This window comes from Armigeres subalbatus, chromosome 2 (assembly GCF_024139115.2).
Source record: "Armigeres subalbatus isolate Guangzhou_Male chromosome 2, GZ_Asu_2, whole genome shotgun sequence".
NCBI classification, from domain to species: Eukaryota; Metazoa; Arthropoda; class Insecta; order Diptera; family Culicidae; genus Armigeres; species Armigeres subalbatus.
Genome location: NC_085140.1, coordinates 107,339,563 through 107,362,234, shown reverse-complemented (window position 1 = coordinate 107,362,234; position 22,672 = coordinate 107,339,563). Strand labels below are relative to the sequence as shown.

At 36.5% G+C, this 22,672-nt stretch overlaps 5 protein-coding genes and 1 non-coding gene across 12 annotated transcripts in view; 2 read left to right on the top strand and 4 right to left on the bottom strand.

Moving 5' to 3' along the window:
• LOC134210608 (voltage-dependent calcium channel subunit alpha-2/delta-3) overlaps window positions 1-9,320 on the bottom strand; it is a 74,162-nt gene extending 64,842 nt beyond the window's left edge. For all 6 annotated transcript variants that reach the window (XM_062686737.1, XM_062686738.1, XM_062686739.1 and 3 more), the window contains exons 1-3: window positions 8,868-9,320; window positions 8,714-8,795; window positions 8,446-8,550 (exon numbers count right to left, since the gene is read on the bottom strand). In XM_062686737.1, coding sequence (XP_062542721.1) covers window positions 8,446-8,550; window positions 8,714-8,795; window positions 8,868-8,986 — 306 coding nt within the window. In that variant the 5' untranslated portion in view covers window positions 8,987-9,320. The remainder of the gene's footprint in view (window positions 1-8,445; window positions 8,551-8,713; window positions 8,796-8,867) is intronic.
• On the bottom strand, window positions 7,877-7,952 carry Trnag-acc (transfer RNA glycine (anticodon ACC)). Its single transcript has one exon. It is a non-coding gene; the product is annotated as a tRNA-Gly (tRNA).
• A 4,416-nt stretch (window positions 9,321-13,736) lies between the features above and the next one.
• Window positions 13,737-15,541, bottom strand: LOC134214888 (uncharacterized). 2 transcript variants are annotated; one of them, XM_062694167.1, is made up of 4 exons: window positions 15,371-15,541; window positions 15,231-15,312; window positions 14,103-15,143; window positions 13,737-14,033 (listed from the first exon to the last, which is right to left on the bottom strand). In XM_062694167.1, the coding sequence occupies exons 1-4, from the start codon at window positions 15,452-15,454 to the stop codon at window positions 13,903-13,905; spliced, it is 1,338 nt and encodes a 445-aa protein (XP_062550151.1). In that variant the 5' UTR covers window positions 15,455-15,541; the 3' UTR covers window positions 13,737-13,902. The 2 variants fall into 2 exon arrangements, with proteins under 2 accessions (XP_062550151.1, XP_062550150.1); XM_062694166.1 differs by having other exon boundaries at window positions 14,103-15,312.
• Window positions 15,542-17,050: 1,509 nt separating this feature from the next.
• Window positions 17,051-18,655, top strand: LOC134209134 (uncharacterized). The gene is made up of 3 exons (XM_062685118.1): window positions 17,051-17,165; window positions 17,235-17,504; window positions 17,918-18,655. Exons 1-3 carry the CDS (start codon window positions 17,097-17,099, stop codon window positions 18,653-18,655), a joined length of 1,077 nt encoding a protein of 358 aa, XP_062541102.1. The 5' UTR covers window positions 17,051-17,096.
• A 43-nt stretch (window positions 18,656-18,698) lies between these two features.
• LOC134214887 (uncharacterized) lies at window positions 18,699-20,179 on the top strand. Its single transcript, XM_062694165.1, has 2 exons — window positions 18,699-19,429; window positions 19,496-20,179. Exons 1-2 carry the CDS (start codon window positions 18,700-18,702, stop codon window positions 20,068-20,070), a joined length of 1,305 nt encoding a protein of 434 aa, XP_062550149.1. The 5' UTR covers window position 18,699; the 3' UTR covers window positions 20,071-20,179.
• Window positions 20,180-21,493: 1,314 nt separating this feature from the next.
• Window positions 21,494-22,672, bottom strand: LOC134209133 (uncharacterized). Its single transcript, XM_062685117.1, has 3 exons — window positions 21,943-22,672; window positions 21,704-21,880; window positions 21,494-21,645 (listed from the first exon to the last, which is right to left on the bottom strand). The coding sequence occupies exon 1, from the start codon at window positions 22,670-22,672 to the stop codon at window positions 22,061-22,063; it is 612 nt and encodes a 203-aa protein (XP_062541101.1). The 3' UTR covers window positions 21,494-21,645; window positions 21,704-21,880; window positions 21,943-22,060.

The following is a 22,672-nucleotide window of genomic DNA, read 5'->3' as shown; positions in this document are numbered from 1 at the left end:
GCGGCATTCTGTCTCTGTTCGCAGATGACACATCCATCGTTTACAACGGTAGAGTGATCAGAGCGCTAGTGGCAAAACACCAACGAGGCCTGGATGCCCTGACAGAATATCTCACCAGCTGGAAGATCTGTATCAACGCGGCGAAGACCCAGGTCATCATTTCCCCCCACTCCAAATCCCCTAAACATGTTCCGCCTGGGGACTGTAAAATCATCCTCAATGGCACGACTGTGGAATGGTCCAATGATGCCGACTATCTTGGCTTGACCCTCGACAGCAAGCTTATTTTCAGGCAACAGGTTTACAAAACTTTGACAAATTGTAACGTCTTGTTGAAACTACGGTACCCTTTGATCAGCCGCAGGTAGTAATTGTCACTGCAAACTGAGCTTGCTGTCTACAAGCAAATAATCATCCCTGTGATCGAATATGGCATGCCGGTCTGGGAGAGCTGCGCTAAAACCCCCCACCTCAAACTTCAACGGGTCCAAAACAAATTCCTGAGGATGATCCTCAACACCCCTCCCAGGACAAGAACATCCGAGGTCCACCGTCTGGCCGGGATAAAAACCTTACATGAACGCTTTGGTGAGTGTAAAGAAAAATTTAGGGTCCGTTGCTTGCACTCGGACCAAGAAGCGCTTAGGGGGCTAGTTCCAATCTAGGTTATCAAATTTTTATTGTAAATATTAGTGTACATAGTAGTTAGGTTATCAAATTTTAAAAAACACACTAGCGCCTCCTGAAGGCCGTCATGATACATTATATTTTAAAAATTAAGTAAAAACATAATAATAATAATAACAATAATTGAAATTGAAGTTGGAGGGCCAAGCCGGCCGATCACTGTACATTAGAGTGATTCAAATTTTGACTTTTTCGCTCCCCTATGCTTAAACGATGACATTTGCTGTTTTATTAATCCTCCTAAATTTTTAGCTGATTTGGATGTAACTAGACTGAGCACGAGCAGTTTGAAGTTTGTATGAAAATTACTATGAAAACAGTAACTTTTGGGGAAAACCGTTCCGCAACGTTGCTCATTAAGTTCTAAAAATATACGACTTTATTGGCAACATAGAAAATGTTGCAATGAAACTGGTCGTCTTTGTTGCGAAACGATTATGTGCTTGTAAGAAAAGTTATTGGGGAAATACTGAATCGTGGTAAATTCAATTTAACACGTAAAAGAATAACATCAATATCAATAATGAGCATTTTCGTTTTCTTTATAACTTTGTTTACAAAAGTCAGATCACTTCGCAACAACAACTGTCCTATAATTAAGGAAGTATTCTTTGAAGTCATCGGGTCGATTACATTTGAATATTTGATGGGTTGAAACACGGAACGGTCTTTTGCTTTAGTGGCGATTTCTATAGTAATTTCCATACAAACTTCAAACTGCTCGTGCTCAGTCTAGTTACATCCAAATTAACTAAAAATTTAGGAGGATTAATAAAACAGCAAATGTCATCGTTTAAGCATAGGGGAGCGAAAAAGTCAAAATTTGAATCACTCTACTGTACATGTTAAAAATAGCAACACTATAATCAGAGACCGGCGGAGTGAAAAACTGTCGAAATGGCAACGTATGAAAATGCATGAAATCGTGAAAATAATACTGGCAGCACTTGAACTTTTTGCTTGCTTCTTATGGATGCAAAAAGTAAACAAGTCGAAATGGAACCGCTTTTGAAGGTTCGATTGGAAACAAGATGGCGTCTTCGCCGATCTCTTATTCTAGTATTTCTAGTTAAAAATAATTGTAGAACAAAAAATGTTTCAAATAAAGAAGAATTTTACTACTACTACTACGCATCCTCTTCATTAGCCACATCTTTAGCACATGCTTCGTGTTCCACTCTGCCTGGATGGAGAACAACATAGAGAACGCCTACACTGCTCTACGAAATAATTCAGTCGATGAAATATAAACTCTAAACTTCCTAAAATACACACATCTGTAAAACAAGATATCTCGGGTACTTATTCAAAAGGACGTATGTGATTTTGTAAACAAAGATTGAAACGTCGATTTATCCGATCTGATGGCACTCCCACGCAAACCAACACCACCAACAGGTAGCCGAAGGCTTCCCCTACCTGTTGGTGGTGTTGGTTTGCGTGGGAGTGCCATCAGATCGGATAAATCGACGTTTCAATCTTTGTTTACAAAATCACATACGTCCTTTTGAATAAGTACCCGAGATATATTTGAAAACTGAAATTTAGGACCGATTGGTTGATTCCTCGCTTTCCGCATCGCGTTTGAAGTTTGTATGGAAATTAGTATGTGAGAATGTATATTTTTGCATTTCTACAACTAGAGGTTTCAGTGCTGGCAGAAACATTGATTTCTTGCATATGGTTTAAACAATCAATTTTCGAAACGTAATAACATTTTTTGTAGACCTTCCAGCTATGGACCTTCTTCGACAAAGTCTTTCGGCATCTTCCAGATTATATGTTAACGTATTGAGTCACGTGATTGATGATAAATTGAAGCCGCTAATAGCAAACATGTAAAAAAGTACGTTTTCCCATACTAATCTCCATGTAAATTTAAAACGCGATGCGACATGCGTCAAGCCCATATTTTGCACAGTTGATTGGGTCCCAAAACGATTCAGAAAAACCTTGATCTCACTTGATCGGACGAAGTTTGCGTTTTTCCATTCAATTACGCCCCACTCTAATATGTACATTATGTGGAAGATATTGATTTGGAAAATGTATTGGAGGTACCCGACCAGTTATTCATAACAAAATTTTATCACAATGAATCGCCTGCTTTGAGCGTGCTTACAGCGGCACACTAGGAGTTAACTTTCTGAAATCAGTATGGTGAAAGGCATCTAAGGTTCGATTTCTCAAAATTAAGCAATTTCATCAAAAAAATATTTGGTAGGCATGGTAGCGGACACCTTCCTACATAATCGGTACCAAATAGTTTTTCATGAAAAGTTTTTTATTTTGAGAAAACCCGCGTTAGATGACTTTCGCCATACAAATGTCTGACGGTTACCTCTTGCTGGCTATTTTGTGCCTATACTATAGCGCCTGGATGTGACAGCGGCGGGTAGAAAATCAGCCACTGCCAATAATTCATTATATCAATATGTGTTACAAATAACAAAACTTGCAATAATTTTGTTATAAATTCTCTGTCAAAAATGGAGGAAAGAAAATGTTCATGATCGTCATAACATGATTATACAGGGTGTCGACTCAAATTTGAGAATAAAATTCCCTGACTTTCCATGACTTTCCAGAATATTCCTCGAAAAATTACAGATATGAATAAAGTTGTTTTCAATTCCTAGAAGCGAATGAAAATCTCTGCATGTGTGGGTCCTTGAAGTTCATATGAGTTCCTGAGTTACAGGAAGCCTAATTACTTCTAGAAACAGAACATTAAGGATTTGTAGAATATCGTTAGTAATTCTGGTCGTTCACAAAGATTCAAGTAAACGCACCGAACTCCTGAAAGATTTTCATAATTCACATCTTTACAAAATTAGCTCCAAATAATGTTATAAGTTTTCTGCTGCCTTCATCCACCATTAGGAATTCTCACGAACTCCATGGAGTCACAATAGACCTCCAAGACTACTGACGGACTTCTTCAAATCGTTGAAGTTTTCATTATTTTTCTGGAAATTTGTGTGTAATCTTGTATCTTTTGACACGACTTTTGAACTCTTTCCAAACGGTCATGGAAGCTTCTAGAAATCCTTCTAATGCCGTTAAAAGCTCTTACGTATTAGGTATTTTCGTGAACATCGAGAAACCTCCATTGGCTCTCAAGTATACTTACGGAGTAAGAATTCTTATTAACTCTCTTGATTTAGACTTCTAAAAAAAGTTACGGATCAATCCCTACAAGTTCACATAAATCTATGCAACACTTACAGTAAGGCCAGCAAAACATTCTAACCACTGCAATACTTTAAATAATTTGGTCTGAAAACACTCAGGTCGTAAGGCAGTGGTCTCATGGAGAGGTCGTGTTTGTGAGTGGCATAAATAGTCTAAAATGCTAAGGGGAGCTACCCCTACTTCATTTGTTTTATCGATTTTTAGTTGTTTTTCAAAAATGGTCTTGGAGTTCCAGAATTGTTTTATTTATAGAAAGTTCAACTACTATCAACTAGATGTCAGACAACTGCAACAAGCAATGAAACGTAATAAGAAACATCTAATAGAGTTTTTTGAAGAACTCGTGGAAATATGTTTGAAGAAATATGTTTAAAGATGAATCCATGGCATATTTTTTATATGATTTTTTCACGAAGACATTTAATTCAAATTTGAGTTACTACACAGTTTTTAGAGCGGAGCGAAGTTTTTGATAAAATCTAATGAACATCCATCGAGGATGCAAACTATTGAAACAGCTTTTTAAATCCTTTGGGTTTTTTTATGTTTCAGTGAGAATTCTGAAGTAATTTCTGGACAAATTTCTTAAAGATCAACCAGAATATTTCCTGATAAAATTGTTTTATAAACATCAAAAGCAGCGAATGTAAAACTGAAACATTACCATTGACAACAACATTATCCTCCTCTTGCGTCCGAGCATGATTATAGAGTATCGAGTAAGGGGCCGTACACATATTACGTAAGCAGTCATGGGGGGAGGTTGGTCGTTTTCTTACGCACCATATAAATAAAAAATCTTATGTATGAAAGAAATCTTACATGGAACAGGGAGGGACAAAAACCCAGAAAAAATGCTTGCGTAGTAAGTGTACGACTACTAACGTTTATTAACAATTTAATTGAGACCATTGCCACCTATGTAAATGGGGTAGACTATGTGATGCTTTTATCCAGTATCATGCTCTCTACATGACCATTAATTTGACCTCCTAAGGACGTGAGGATCGACCAATGGCATCATTAAATGGAAGTTCACGAAATGTCTCTAAAACATTTCCTACAAAATCTTGTTTGGAGAAAAACCAAACTCGATTACCATGGGGAACATGAAAAGATCCCGGAACAGACTTTTAGTCTGGACTGCAAACGGTCACACAAAAAATAAGCTTTATAGCTGATAGTGGAGGTGTTTGTCGACTGTAACTACCTCTGAGTATTGTTTATCGGCAGTCTGATGACCAGCTAAAACCCTACATTAATTTTGATCCGACATTTCAGTATTTTTATTGGTCCTTTTCCAATGGAATAAAATTGGTCCAGAGTTTTATTGTCATAAGTGTCCTTAGTTTAGCATATTGGTCGAATTAAAAAAAAAAAACGAGCAATGGGTAATGTTTTCAACATAACCGCGAGTAGACGTAGGACTTGTATAAACGTAACGTATTTACAATTAACTTCTAACTTTTGGATCTATAGAGTTTGATTATAGGTATTGATATTGGAAACGACAACTTCCATGCTGTGTAGAATTATTAGCAATTTGTTTATTCAAAACTTCTGGAAATAAAACTAATAATTAAATACATAATTAGAATTGCTTTGTTTCTAACTATAAGGCCCTTATTTACTCAAGCAAATGTAGAGCATCTATAGATTTCGTTTTGATGATAGTATTTGAAGTTTAAAAATTTTATTTATAAAACTTCCAGACTTGGGCAAAATGTGCTATTTTAGGGGAACTGTCCCGTTTTCCAAACAAAGAAATACAGCACTAATTTCGTTGCTTCTTTTTGCTAACATGCGTGCTAACTGCTGAAAAAAAAATCACAACAATAAGAAACAAGTCAAGGAGCAGTAACCCTACTAAAATAGAGGAGGTACTGCTAATACGTCAACGAAACATTATTTAATGTTTTGATCCCAAACTCCGAGTCTACGTCAAGTTTAATAATACAATTTCTCAGAAAATGAAAAACAAAAAATAAGATAAAGTTTATTTAAATATTCTTTTGGAAATTATTTTTTACGGACTTTTTTAAAACATTTACATGTAAGACAGCGAAATTTTCTAATCTAAAATGGATATTAACACTATTGCTGATTGTGCATTTTTAATTGCTAATGCCTTTTGCAAATAAATGAAAGTAATTATTTTAATCGAATTTTTATTTTCATCAGCGTACTTTTTTTTCTAGGGAATCAGAACTGTTATAGTATAACCATGTTTCAATGTACGTGTGGTTCAGTACCAAGCACAACTTAACATATGGTCAGTCATATGACATGACTCATACCCATCCCGGGATCATATGGATTATGAAACCCATCACCTGGATGAGCAGACTAAATCTCTCTAGTTTTATTCTTCCTCATCCACCACCGCTGCCCTCGCTGCCACAGCCATCATCGGCCTGTAGCCGTGAACCCCGAGCGATGCGATGGGCGATTGCATCCATCGCAACCGACCATCATCAAGCACAGAATGACAAAAAAATGCGCCCACTTCTTTTATGCATATTCGCAGACCCACCCACCGGCAGTTCTACCGCTGGTGACTGTATGCTGTCGCTGTGTAGGTAAACACAGCGAACGAACGAACGAAACGAAAAATGCGGGAGCAAAAAGCACGTCAGCACGCGCTGCTGTCACAAATTGTAATGACTCGCACACGGCAGGCACTGCTTCTTTTATACACAAAGAAAATCTTCCGGTAGACCCGAACATACCGTGACATACCGCATTCTGATGTCCGTGTTAGGAATGCACGGGATTGGTTACATATGAAATTTTGACTGGCATACCGCATTCTGATGTTCGTGTTAGGAATGCACGGGATTGGTTACATATGAAATTTTGACATGAATTGAAATTCTCATTAGCTAACCGTTAATAATCTTAAGTTTCAATAAAATAGTCAAAATGGTGTAGAGTGTCCAAGTCGATTGATATATAATTCTTAAAAATCCATCGAAATCGCTAGAAACGTTCAAAATCTTCCCTTCCAGCGTAACGCTCTCGATTTCCAAAAATCTAAATGACACCCAGTATAGTAAAGAAAGACGTAAGTCCTACGTCAAAAATCACTATAAATTTTCAATGTTGGGTTTTGTCAAGTTTTGTGATTTTTTCCCTGACCTCGATCAAAATTCCCTGACTTTCCCTGACATTCCAGGTCCAAAATGAAATTCCCTGACTTTCCCTGACTTTCCAGGTTTTTCCAGGTAGTCGACACCCTGTTATAACATAATGTGTAATGTTTATTTATACCGAAAAAAATGTCTACATTTTTGGTAGATAGGAATGAATTATTGGCAGTGGCAGATTTTCTACCCGCCGCTGTCACATCCAGGCGCTATAGTATATGCACAAAATAGCCAGCACGAGTTAACCACCAGAAATTTGTATGGCGAAAGACATCTAACCCGGGTTTTCTCAAAATTAGAAACTTTTCATGAAAAACTATTTGATACCAGGTTATGTAGGAAGGTGTCCGCTACTACGCCTACCAAATATTTTTTCGATGAAGGTGCCTATTTTCGAGATATTAAACATTAGATGCTTTTCGCCATACTGATTTCCAAAAGTTAACTCCTAGTGTACCGCTGTAAGCACGCTCAAAGCAGGCGATTCATTGGAAAGAAAAAGAAGGTACCACCTTCAGTATAACTTGAACCTGCATTCAAAGTTGAACCAGCTGGACAAAGTTAATTGCCTACATTATGGATAATCACAAACTTTTCAAGAACATAATTTGTTATTGTATAAGCTATTTTCACAACTTTTTATGTAACACAACGAGTTATATTTTTGTTCAATAAATAACATATTTAGTAATATTTTTGATAAAACTAGAAAAGATTTTGTACAATTTTTGTTATTTTAACTACTAATGGTACATGTTTTATAACAACCGCTGTTATAAAAAAACTGCTGTAACAGAATAACAAGATCTGATATAAATCTGTTACTATCTACTGGTCGGGTAACCACTTTCCCTTCGATGGGACTCGAACCCATGACCCTACAGTACGGTAGACTGGTGCTTTAACCAACTAAGCTACGAAGGACCTCCGTCGGCCTTCGCAACCTAGCGGCTACTGAACGAGCTCGAGATTCCCAAATTGGACGCATAGTCAAATCACTCGCAATCCATTTCTCAAGCCTATGCCTCAGTTACTGAAAGCTGAAGCCGTCATACACAAAATTTCATTATAATCAACCCAGGAGGCGAAATTTTATCGACCTTTGAAAGTGATGCAATTTGATTACGTACACCCTTTACCCTATGTGTTTGATAAAAATCAATTCTTTAAACCAAAAGTATACATATAGTGATTTCATAAATTTAACAAAATTGACTATTTTTCGCATTGCAAATTTAATTTCAAAAATACCCCGAACGTGTGAATAATTTATCCTATATACAACGATGAAAACCAAGTTTCTTCCCTTCCCCCGTATGATAAAACCGTCTCCAAAAAAAATCGATAATCCTTCAAAAGTGAAAGGAAAACACCGACATCTTCGTTTCATACTGTCTAAGGGATATCGTTTACTCACCTTGACGGCGCTCACTTTCGCATCCATCATGTACTTGAGGTCTTTGGCCATCTCTTCCACAATTTTTTGTCCATTTTTGCTAACTACTTGTGCTTGTTTAAAACTCTACAAAGATGTGTAATGGAAAAGGTGATATCATTTGAAGATAGAATGTTTGTCATCGTATCCGCATTAAGACAAGGCGAATGGGACAGAACGAAAAATCGATAAATGCGATGTGTCATGTCGCCAGAATCACTTCTGGGAATTCCCACGAGTCCCAACTTACATCTTCTACGTCTTTTCTTCTAGTTATAAAATCTCCTAAGGATGCTAATTCTCCGCCTAGTTTGTCCGCCCATCCCTGGACACTACAAATGGGAAAGGAAAACCGAAATTAGGTCAAATTCCGCTGCATAGGGCAAAACGCCAATCACACTCACATGCTATACTTGATTGTTTTTGGTTCATCTGCACTACGGGTAATCGAGATTGCGAAAACTATCAGAACCGAAAAAGCGATGAAACCCGAGCTATTTCTTATGTACATGGTCGTGAACATTGGCCACCAGCTTCCTGCAAAATCCTACAAGCTAGCTTTTCTGATTTTTCGTGTGCATCCGTTCGCGAGAAGGCCCTGCTGGATCATGGGGACCTTTCTTTGCGGATTGCGTTTGGGATGTGGTGAAAAAACCACTTTGCAGCCTAGTGAAGCACCTGAACCGAGCCAATTTATCCACTTCCGGTGACTAGTGGCAAGAGCTCTCGCAGCTTGTAACTTTAGTACTATTCGGAATGATGTTTCGCCATTTTTCCACAAATTTCTTTCACAACTCGTCACCAGCTAGAACAATGGCGTCCATTTTTTCACTCCTGCTTCTTCTGTCATAATTTTTCAATCGGGTGTCCGGATAAAGGGCTCCATTTTCGGCCGTCCTGCGCAAAGGGTCCTCCAGTGAGCATGCTCCACAATTCACCTCCCGGTCCCCTAATCTGCGCCCAAACGGCAATAATAAACATTCAACACGTGGTGAGTCGTGCATTCAGTTGCATTGTTGGGGTGCTGGAGCACGTGGCTTTGTTGATTGTTTACGGATACCGGTCGGGCAGGACATGCGCCGTGGGGGACTCTTTATCCATAAACAAACGCCATTTTCGATCCCCATAACGAATTGTTGGTAAACAACTCGCATTATTAGGAAATACCTGTTGAATGTGAGGATAGGACCGGAACGTGTCGGCCTATCCAAAATGTCCTTCGATGAACGAGGGACACAATAGAATAATCAAAAAAGAATGGAAAATAATTCTCTCGGGTAGTTTTAACCAGTCCTTAATTTTCTTACAAATCACTTGATTGACGTAAATTTAAATTGAAACGATTTGATTAAATTCATTTAATTGCATTTAACCTTCCTACTACAGTGCTCAAAAACACACACACTTGCTGTGTTCGGGTCATTTTGACCCGGATTTTGCTTAGCAATATCTCAGGCATTTCTCTGACAAATCTTCATGTTTTTGAACCCAGAATAATCCATATTTTTTCCGAAACTGCCTCAGATTGATGATCGACAGTTAGCCACTTTTATATGGACGACATTTTCACAAAAATACCGCGCAATTCTTTTGAGTATTCACGAGAAGTTCAGAAGAATTTTAACCAGGAATTTATTTCAATTTCTATGGACATTATTTCAAGAATCTTTTAGTTTATCCCAAAATAAGGTATTTAATAAAGTAGTCCAAAATAATGTATTGAATAAAGTAGGGTTTCCAGCTAGCCTTGCCGATCCGGAAGGTGAGTTCGATGCTCGGAACGGTTTAGGATGTTTTCGGATGGGAAACATTCTCGACACTATAGACATCGTGTATCCATTAGAGGCGTCGCGTGAATCGTGATCAATTCTTCAACCTGTGCACTATATTAATATTTCGAGAAAACACATTAAAGGGACCTGAAATGATAAACGAATCATTTTCCAGCGCGTTTCTTAATATGTTTGCTTATTTTTTTTTGCATCTAACTGGTTCTTAGCTACTTTTATTTTCTGAATTAACTCAAACTTAACTAAGCTTAAAAGTGATAGTTCGTAAAATTGAAAATTACTATCATCAGAATCGTTCCCAATGAGACAATTAAGACATATATCTATTCGAAAATTATTGAGCACACTTTCAATTCTAATTTGAGTTATTCGTAAAATAAGACGAAGTTTTAAATAGAGAAAAAAAGGAAATTGGAAGCAAAGTTGCTAATAATAATTTGTAATTAGCATGTCATATCAGAAAAATTAAGCCTGTACAATAAAGAGAACAATGAAGTTCATAGCCTTAACTCTTCTCATTTAATAATTATTCTATTTACAATTTATATCTTTGATCAATATTCTGGACTGGACAGATGTCGAATAGTTTTCCGTCCATCAGCATGGACATTTGCTCATAAAAATTTTCATAAATTTGTGTGGACCATTGACATTTGACGTACTCCCCTCCCTAACTAAAAATATTGGATTTCTCGAAAAAAAAACCTTCAGAAATAAATTTCTTTGAAAATGTTGACCCGTTTCATATTCGCTAATTCTGCGACAATAAAGATTTTCATCAGAAGATGAAATGTCTGTTCACATTATGTTAATACCTATTGTCGGATACTTCAATGTCGAATATAATTATCTTATTTGTAAACAGGCTTTATTGCAAACGCTTATTAGCAGATGACAATTTCTGTTTAAATTGTCGCGCTAGTATTATCCGACAGTACATTGTCGCCAGGACAAGTGGATATGTATGTAAACGGGCCATCCCATCAAAAGCGCTTTTGCTTCGCGGGCCATAATGGCCCGTTTACATATGAGCTAGTTCTAACGGACAATGCACGATCCGACAATACTAGCACGAAATTAGCATAATGTAAACGCTTATTAGTGAGGACAGTTCCTGCTTACATGATGCTAATATCGTGCTAGTATTGTCGGACAGTGCATTGTCCGCTAGAACTAGCTCATATGTAAACGGGCCATTATGGCCACACACGTTTCTTATTGGGTTTTATCTTAATATTTCCAATGATAACTAGATCATAGTTATCGTGTCTATTAAGACGGGCTGATTTTAAGGCATGTATTGTACAGATTGCATCGCTTTTGTTATTGATCGGGTTAAAGATATTGTCTACATGCAAAATGCATCACTGAAATATAATCAACTTATTACCAGATCAACCAGATTTTCTCAAATAAAGAATAATGTATTGAAGTTATTGCCGAGACTTCTAATATTGACGTTTTGATTTTGATTAGATATTCTGGAATACAGAAACGCATTTTTTCATGAAATCTTGCTTCACCAAAACATCAATAACTCAGCCCACATATAACATTTTGCAAATATTTTTTTATGAAAAGTTTCCTCGTAAATAATGCTATTTGAATGATGGTTTGAAATGATCGAGAAAATTTTTTTTTCTTCGTGCCATCGAGTTTTATTGAAAAATAGATCTGAAAAATAACATTTCTTCAAATATTAAATAGCTATGTAGGTCCCGTAAACGCATTTTCCGAGCCAAATTTGCCTGTAGAACTTTGGCCACAGTATGTAGAAATTTTTTTTTTTTTTAAAGAATGAAAAACTCACAAGAAGTATTTGATAATAGCCAATATTTGACAATTTAGTAAAAAAAGCTCATTTTTCAAAAAATGGCCTGTCGGAGCCTCTAAACTATTTTTTAGAATTTTGGAATGTTCTAGAGAAATGCTCCAGATGCGATTTCCTGTCATTTGAGCCTTGAGCACCACAACTTTTTGAACATCGTGTTTTTTTTGGGACACCCTACTGTACAGGTATCCAGGTAGGTATCGATGGAAATCTAACTAATTCTAAGAATTGGATTTGAGCTTCCGGAAACTGTGGCATCAGATAACATTAACTGGCAGCTCAAACCTATACAAATGGTCTCAGAAACATTTTTGCCTTTCTCTTACAACAAAGTTGTACCGAAAGGCTATCATTTCACTCCAAAACCAAACTTTTTATAGAAGTCTCAGAGACCCATGATGTCAATCGACTCAGTCTGTCGAACTGAGCAAATGTCAGTTCGTGTGTATGTGTGTGTGTACTGTGTATGTATAGGGCAGTTCATATTTCAAAAATGTTCGAAAATTCCAACTCCCATATGTTTATTAGCATCATTTTGATGATATGGAAATGCTAATATCATCTTCCTAACTTAGACGTACATGTTCATGATAGAATTAGAGGCGAAAGTATACAATTGATAGTTCCGTTAGGATACGGCAGGCATGAAGAATGTTTTTATAGAAGTCGATTTGAAAGCGAGAAGAGGGCAATATTTGTGATGGCTCAACCCGGGTAGAGGTGAATAATAAATAAATAACTTAATAATAACTAATTTTGCTGTGATATCAGATTTTGTAATTCCTATGTTATTCATGAATAACATAAAATAGCATCCGCACAGCAAATTTTGTTATAATAGTAAAATTTGTTATTTTTATGTTATTGTATGGAAGAATAGAACAACAAATGAAGATCACATTTTGCAATCATAACAAAGTTTGTTATTCTTTTATAATTTGCATTTTCAACATATCAATAATAACTGATTTTGATATTTCCCTTTCTGTAAATATTTTGCTATTGGTTTGCTCTTATGATAGTAAAATGAGTTATTTTTGAGCTATTCGCTCGAACAATTTCTGCTATTATTTTAGTTATTTTAGCAACTATATCAAACAAACTAACATCAAGTTTTGCTATTCTGTCATTCATATATTAATGGTAAAACTTGTTATTCTTTTGCTATTTTCTTCTACCCGGGATATCACACGACCTTCCTTCTGCCAAGCTCCCGTATGAAGGGGGAGGGAAGAATATCAGTGTGAAAGCTGATATATATAGAGCTCCTTACCCGGGTAGAAGAGAATAACAAATGAATAGCAAAACTTGTTATTAAAAAGAGAATAACTGAATAGCACAATATGATATTAGTTTGTTTGATATAAGTGCTAAAATAGCAAAATTAATAACTAATTTTGTATGTGAAAATAACTAAATAATATCATATTTTACTATTGCAATAACAAACTAATAACAAAATTCCTGTAAAATGCGAACAACTTATTTTGTTGTTATTTAGTAATTAAGAACATAATAAAAACAAATTTAGTTGTTCACTGGACAATCAAAATAAGAACAAATTTAGTTATTCGATAATAACAAAATAATTGCTTCTTGAGTTATTCGTTTTGAATAACTGAAAAATAATAAAACAAGTTATTAACAGTATTTTTTGGAAAATCTCATTTATTCTTCCTATATGAATATTAAAAAACAGTTGACTTTACATCTTTTTGAAATGTAACAAATTACGTTAGTGACAACAAAGTTATAAAAAAAGATTGAATCCATTAAAAATGCCACAAATAGAGCAAAACGATCACATATCTCAAGATTTCACTTTTGCTTGTTCCGCAATGATGGATTATTTGCAATTACAGTAGCGACAAGCCTGTTTATCATTTTGGCCTTCGCAAAAGCAACGCCGACTGGGTCCTGAAGCAAACGACGCCGCTCGTAAAGACGATCTAAAAAATATAAAGAGATATAGGAATCAATCAAATATTCCTAGTACAGCAATGCATTTCAGGACGTACCTCTAATGTATTTAAGCTTATCCGGATCTAGCTGAGCGGTTGGTTGATTTTTGCATTCAGGATCCGATGCTTCCTTGGAGCGTCCTTTAGGGTTGTTTGAAGCTCTTCCAGTCGCTGTTGCATTGCCAATTCCTTCCGGAAATAAATGAAATAGCAACTCCTTGGTGAACAGATAGTCACTGTCATCCGAATTTTGGGAAACACTCAACAACCACTCTGAAGTTGGATAACCCGGATATTCAGTGAACGTTCCTTCCGGTCCTTTTTGCATCAAAGACTCTTGAAGCAGCATATTTAGCGAACGGAGTTTCGCAATCTCTTCCTGAAGCAATCGAATAAGGCTCGATTTTTCTTTAACTTCCTCCTGCAGCTTTCTAATTACTTCATCGGAATTCTCGTTGAACTGTTCGTCACACAACCCAATGGCTTCCTCACTGCTTATAGAACTGTCATTACTATGGACAGTAGTGCTGGGTGGTCTAACAGGATGCGATGCCTTGGGTCCAACTGCGATCGGCCTACTTCCAGAAGCAATGGTTTCAGGAACGTAGATTGAAATTTCAGATGCCGTCGCAGTGGGCAGAGTTAATGGAGAATCCGAAATGTAGTCTTGAGGCTTTGACACATGGAACGCAGCAGTTGACGAGATTGGATCGGATAGCACAACTTTTTTAGGAAGTGGTTTACCGGCTTGCTTGGTAATTGATGATCCGTTACTATTGCCGAATTGACGTTTTGTATTTTCCTCTTGGAGCAAACGAATTTCTCTTGTCTTTTTATCGATTTCCTCCTGCAGCTTCTTAATGACGAGTAGATCAGAATTCTCGTTCGACTGATCCTCACAAAATCCCTGGAACACGACTTCCATACCGGAGGAAGTTTCATCATTGTTTGATTCCAAAGGATGCGATGATACGGATCCAACGGAACCAACTACGATTGATTTGCTGCCAGAAGCGATGATTTGAGGATCATGGACGGAATTTTCAGAAGTTGTCGCAGCTGGTGCAGCATATTTCAATGGAGAATCGGAAATGTGGACTTGAAGCATTGGTACATGAAATGCAGAAGTTGAAGCAATTTGCTCTGGATTGTTCGGTAGCAGTAGTTTTTTAGGATCAGTTTTACCGATTCGCTTCACCGCCGGTGTTCTGTTGGTATTGTAACAGGGGCGCTTCTTTTCTGGTTTTTGCGACTGATGCTCCTTCACCTACAATATGATTGAGGTTAGAATCTCTAAACATAATTAGTTTCCTTTAAAATCTTACCATTTTCTCAAGATCTTGCATGTTTGCTGCGTTTGCTTTTTTAGCATCAATCCTCTGGGATTTAGTTTTGCGTGGGCGGCCCATATTCACTAAAGAATGCAACGGAATTTTAAGGAAAAATGCAGATATGCGAAAGAACAAACCACACTCCACGATTACACTAGCACGATTAGCGTACACGGTAAAAAATATACACGTCCATGCGAACTGTTCTGCATTTGAATATGCACTACTTTGGAATCAAATCAATATCAATAGCTGAGCTCGTCGCATTCAAAGACCACCACTTCCATTTGACGTGCACAATATTTTGAATATAAAATACCAAATTAAAAAATAGAATTGCTTCAGCTCAGATTTGAATAACATACCTTTGCTCGAAAGTCCTTCGTCTTACCATGACTCCATCTCACACTTCGAAATACCTCTTGAAAAAAGCAGAACAGATGAAAGAACTGTCATCTATTTTTAGAACAACACCAATATCGCTCCACTCTTAAATCAATAGCCTTGAAGATGTGAATTCAATAGCATAGCACTTCCAAATCTAGTGGAGACATTATTGGTGCTGATCGAAGTGCTAATCATTTCAACATCCAGTGAGTAGCACTTTGATCAATCGTGTTGATGTTATGGAATTGTCTGCATTCAACACACTTGTGAAAGGTGTGACACCACTTTCAAAATCGAAGGAATATCCTTTTCAATAATAGTGATTGTAAAGTTGATCATTCAATAGATGGAACAGTTAAATTGACCGTGTTGATTTTCTACCGTGTAGGAAAAATGTGAAAATAGTATATGGATGAAATGTTGTACTGTGTCTCATAATGTGAAAACATAAATGTATATATTTATACATATGAGTTGATTTACAGCTTAATTTAAATAATCATTAGTTGACCAAAAGTTCACTTTTTTGAGAATCGGTTTTGTTTGGGTTTGACGTTTGCTCACTATTGCCATCTATTTCGTGATTTCCGAGTTGGTGAAAACCACAGATATCGTAATTATCAGTGCAAGAATAAATTTGACGAGAATTTTTTTGATTTGTTAAAAGGACTGGAAGCCCATAGTGTATACCAATCGTCTTAAGTATGAATTGAGGTTATGTGCGTATGTGTCTGTGTCTATGACTATTATATTTTTATATTTGCTTATAATTTTAAAAAGAATAATTAGAGAGGTAAAAATATGGGTTTTTTGGGAAAGATGACCTTAAATAAATTGAAGAATCAATGGAGCAAATAAAAATGTTTGACGGGAAAGGTAAATTATTGCCGAAACCTCTATTGCCCAATATATCAAAATTATTTTTTGTTTATAGATCCCAACAACTTAACATTGAGAAACTATGTGATTTGTGCATAATTATCGTTGCCTGCTGTATGCTGGCATACAAGAAAATATCCTGAATGGAAATTTGTTTTGAAAAAACTTTAGTTTTATAATTAGTAAAATAAATAAAAAAAAAAATTTAGACTGCTTAGTAAATAAAGCAATAAATTTTATTATTTGACATTATTAAAATACATTTGAAAACACAATGTGATGTGGTATATAGTAAACAAAAGCATACGTGTTCATATTCAAATCTAATTATTTTCGCATGTACTACTAGAAATAGTGAGTTCTGATTGAAGAGTCAAAAAAAAACTAGAAGGGAAATAAATACTATCTTCATATTTAATATTTAATATTGAATCGAAAAAAAATACATACCGCTATGAGTGCAAGGCAAAGACGACAGTTTTATTTAGCAGATGGAATTTATGGTCAGAAATATGTAAAAAAGGTACGTTTAAATTAAACCAACGACTTACAATTTGTTGTATATTATTGTTTGTTCATCAATGTTTTTTAGCCAAAGCTAGTCAAAAATAGTAATCCAGTAAGATCTTTTGCATCAGCGTTCAGTGAGGATCGCTCCGTAAATGAAGATCATTTCGTGGATGCTAATCGAGGATCAAGTACAGGACCAGTCGAAACAATCACAGGGGATTTATCGAATGAACACGGAAATGATACGAATGTAGATGATTTGTCAGAGTATGATTCATTTGAGATTGAATCAGAGTTATCAGAAAATGAGCAATCTAGTGAAGGGTTTGAAGAGGCGGAAAATTTACCCAAGGTGAGTATCTGTACTTATATAACTAATAAACTGTCGATTTATTTGGCGTACCAAAAAAATGAGAAATTCGAACGTTAAATTCGCGTCTAGAATGAATGACTCATTAAATTCCTTTAACAATTTATCCAAATCTAAATTCTTAGTGTTTAAGCACAATACTACACTGCCTGTAACCGCATAGTTGTCCCATCTTTGATGGGTTTCCTATTCATATAGGACAATCATGCGATTACAGGTAGGACAATCATACGATTACAGTACAGCCTTGATGAAATCTACGGTTTGAAGACGACTTCAATTTGTTTTTCAAGACTGCTTGGAAGCTAGTATAGTATAAAACTTTAATATTAATGAGGATAATATTCGATTATATAAAAAATTCAATAATTTGATATAGTTTTACTTTTTTTCAGTTCATTTCTTCATGCAACAGAAAATTGTTCGCAGCTAAGTCAAACTTAACTGTAGACGATGTGCTGTTTATGGTTATCAACTACTATGTACGGCATAGCTTAACGCAAACTGCAGTGGAAGATTTGTTGAAACTGCTCAACATGATCTCTGGAGTGAAATTGCTTCCTGAAACTTTCCAGTCGTTCATTTCGCATTATCAAACTAACCCCTACAACTCTTCACGTATAGTCTACTGCAGCAACTGCCAATTCGATTATGGACCTACATCGCCTAAACCTGATTCAGAATGTCCAATTTGCGGATCGAAGACCAAGGATTTTTTCATTACAATTCCTATTGAGCATCAAGTTCGGGAGCTTGTAATTGAACATTCAAAAACAATTGAGGAATACGAGCATTACATAGAAGAGCATAAAATTGCAGATGTTATGCGAGGAGCAGTTGCTCAACAAATAATTCAGCAAGATACTCGACCGTGCCTAACTTTGAGTGCAAATACCGATGGAGCAGCAACTTTTCGAAGTACTACTCAGAAACCGCTGTATCCCGTATTTCTTACATTAAATAATCTGGCCCCATATTTGCGGTTTTCAAAGCATAATCTGATTCTCGGAGGTGTGTGGCTTGCAAAGGCGAGCCTAATACAAATTCATTATTCCAATATTTGTGTGTCGAGTTACGGCGGTTGGAACACGATGGTCTCACGATTGGCTCTTTCACATATTCCGTTTCATTAATACAAGTTAATGTTGATTCAGTAGCAAGATGCAAGGTGCAGAACATGAAACAATACAATGGATTGTATGGTTGCACTTATTGTCTGCATCCAGGAGAGATCAAAGCAAATCATTCGCGATGTTATCCTTTCTTGGACGAATGTCCCAAGCGGGAAGACGCACAAACCAGACAGTTAATGGACAAGGTATCGGCCACTGGTGTTGAAGAATTTGGAATCATGGGAAAAACTGTGTTTACATTTCTTTCGGATTTCGACGTGATTGAATGCTTCCCGCCTGATTACATGCACTCTGTTTTGCTCGGTGTAATAAAACAGTTATGGAGTTTGTGGACAGAAAGTGAGAATCATAAGCAACCCTTCTACGTTGGTAACAATTTAGGAGAAATTGAGCAACGCATTTTGAGTTTCAAACCTCCGACAGCTTTTCCTAGGTATCCAAGGCAGCTGAAGGAGCATAAGAAATACAAAGCCAATGAATGGGAACCCATCCTTCTCCATTACTTATATCCAGCGTTGATTGATATTTTGCCTCAACAGTACTTGGATCATTGTATGCTGTTATCATCATCAATCTACCAACTCCTGGATCCAAAATTGAACGATGCAACTATTTCCTTCTGTGAAGCAAAACTGAACGAGTTTTTGAAACGATTCGAAATGTTATACGGGAAAACCAATATGTCATACAATGTTCATTTACTGAGTCATTTGATCGGAGCTGTTCGAAACTTCGGAGCGCTTTATAATTTCTCGTTGTTTCCTTATGAAGCAGGTACTCACTGGTTTTTAATAGTTTTGTTTTAATGATTATAACGATTTTTTTCTCTTTTATCGATAGGGAATGGAATGCTCCAAGGCTTTCGAACTGGAAACAAAAAGCCATTAGTGCAGATTGAACGCAAATACTATATGGACAAATTATGTCATCGTACCAATAAGAATATCAACTCAAGTGTTCAGGAATGGGTTTACACAATGTGGACAAAGCCACGTAATGTAGCTCAATTTGATGCTAAAATGGTGTACATTCCAGAAAACACATTTACATTTGATGTTGATGTTGTCGCGAGTTTATTTAGTTCTCATAGTAAAACCCATATCAGGGGCTTGAGTTTATGCACCAGTAGAACATGTCAAGATTTCTTGTACGACGATTCGTGGATCTTCATGAACGGCGATTTTTATAGGATCATAGAAATTCTTTGTGACGAAAACAATACCACTTATATTGTTGGTCAGCAGCTAGTGTGTGAAAAGTTGTTCGAAAACATTTATTCTTACGTACTGACCGATATCTTCAAGGTAATGAAAATAAACAACTCAATCGAACAATGCATAAACATGTGCTTGAAACTACCTGGCAGTACTCATAATTTTTTATCGAAGTGTAAAGTCCGTACACAAGTGGATTGATCATTTGTTATAGGTTTATAAGCAGAGCAAGGTAAAATATTGTATGCATATAAAATCGAAAACATGATTGTTGAAAACTAAGAAATAAAGAAAATCTGTAAGTTTAAAAGTTTGTATGTGTTGAGTCTTTTCTTCCTGCAATGACTAGTTATTTATCTATTATCTTATTATCTATTAATAAAAAATCATCGCAAGCCACGAGCCATATTATGGTAAAAATCATGAAAATCAAAATCAATTAAGTTTTATTATAAACTGTCGGCAATCCAAATAAGTAACGAATGTCAAATTTTGTTATGATAGCAAAACTTGTTATGATTGTAAAATATGCTATTGAACTGTTATTCTGATGTTCCTTGCAATTACAAAGAAATAACAAGTTTTGTTATCATAACTAAATTAGATGTTAAGATGATATTTGAAGCTATTTGCAAATTACACAAAAAGAACAAAATAAGATATCATAACAAAATCAGTTATTATTATGTTCTTAGTTTGTCATTCACCTCTACCCGGGTATTGTTCACCTTCCCCACTAACAATAATTTTCCTTCCCGAGACATCTATAAAGGTAGTATGGGTTCCCTGCATCTTCTATGGTAGATGTTGAACTAACATTCCTTCCCTTCCTTCCGTGATTGTAAGGACGTGGCCAGGTATACAACTGCTACTGTATAGGAAAAGGTACTAATCCCAAGTACCAATTTGCGACAAAATACAGTAGATTGCTCAATTGAGCATTGTATAGCCACCCACGATTTGTACAATCACATATGCTATGCTATGCTGTATGGAAGTTTGTATGGGAAAAACTTAAAATTTATTCAAGTCTCCCTACAACGTAGCAGTGAATATAAATCAAAATTAATGAGTTACCCACTGGTTGAGCTCATATAGATTCCAAAAATGGAGGTTGGGGATGTTTATTTGAATTCATCACGATTTAAGAGTTGTAGGGAGATTTGAATAAATTTTAAGTTTTTCCCATACAAATTTCCATATAAACCTTCAGCCTTCTGATACTTTCAGCCTTTTGAGACTTTCAGCCTTTCGGGATTTCAGCCTTTTGAGTTCAGCCTTATGAGTATTCAGCCTTATGTGTTTCAGCCTTTCGTAGGACACCCCACATCAAGACAGTACCAAACGATTGAATCGATAAAGGCATCGTCACCGCTAGAACCATACATCATCCAACTTTTTGCAATAGTAAGAGTCCCAAAATTTTAACCGAGCATTTATCATTTGAGGTCGATCTTTTTTTGAATCTGTTGGATTAAACTATTTTTCAACGAGAGGAGATGGTAGAGTTCTAAATATTATTTGAACAGATCGTTAAGGTACTGTACTGTTATAGATTAAGCAATCGAGAAAGGCAAAAAAGTGAATAATTAAAAACAAAGAGAAATAAACAAAATTATTCAGATTGAACGTAACATTTCATTTATTTTATATTCATTCGATTGCAGGAATGTACGAAACTAATGTTGTTGTCATGGAATAAGCGCGCCCAAACAAGCTTTGCAATAAATCAATAGACTTCGCCATAGTTGATGAGTAGTGTTCGTTGAAGAGAATCTAAAATAAAGTTCACGAATCAATTTTTTAATCTTAAATGCCTAACATTGAAACTCACCAAAAACACGAAGCACATGATTATCGGGAAAATTAGCTTGATAACCGTGCTGACGACCCAGGTAAAAAGTTGCCATATAGCGATGGCACACAAGATGAATATGAGACAGGAGAACAAATCGTCAAGGGTCTGGAAATGCCGCTGAACCAGTTTGCTGAATAGAGTCTTAAGGGCCACCTGTCCGTATTTAGATTTAAGTGAAATATTGAATAATTGATTTGTTGTAGTTTATAACAAACCACAATGGATTCTCCTTCCATGTCACGTTATTTATTGATTTTTTCTTGAATTTCGAATCACTTGCCAAAATTTTACGCAGCTAATTTTGAAGAACTTCTCATACTAAAACACAGGCCACTACGATGTTTTCGATCGCTTCGGACGTACGTTCACCTGAATGATAAAACACATCACCATGCGGTCGCCGATTTTCCCGGTTGATCGAGCTTCCCAGTAGGTATTTCCGGAACCTGGCAGAAAACGAGTTAACTCATCTTCCACTAGTTGATCCTTGACCACATAAGTCCCTTTCTTGAACGGACACCTTGGTATCGGAGTCATCCTGTTCAGATATTTCATGTACATTGCATTCGGGATGTTCAACAGGGTGCAGAGATCCGTGCTGGCAATGTTGTTCAGAAACGGGCGGCAGTTTGCTGCGCTGCTAAAATCATCGCACTTTTTCACCACAGCTGAACCGGTCCATCCTTTGGGGAAGTCCTCCCGAAAGGTAACCTCACCGTTCACAACGTAGTTCGTTTTGTTATACTGAGTAATCTTGAAGTCGTCAAAGTAGATGGGCAGGTCTTTCTGACCAGGACACTGACCTATGCGATTGATAACCATCCGTTTCGAAGGGCCTCCGATACCATCACCACCGCCGAGGATGGTCAAGAAATCGGATGCTGTTGATTCGTAAAGGAATGACAGAATCAGGACAGGGAGAAGAAGTTTGAGAGCAGGTCTCAT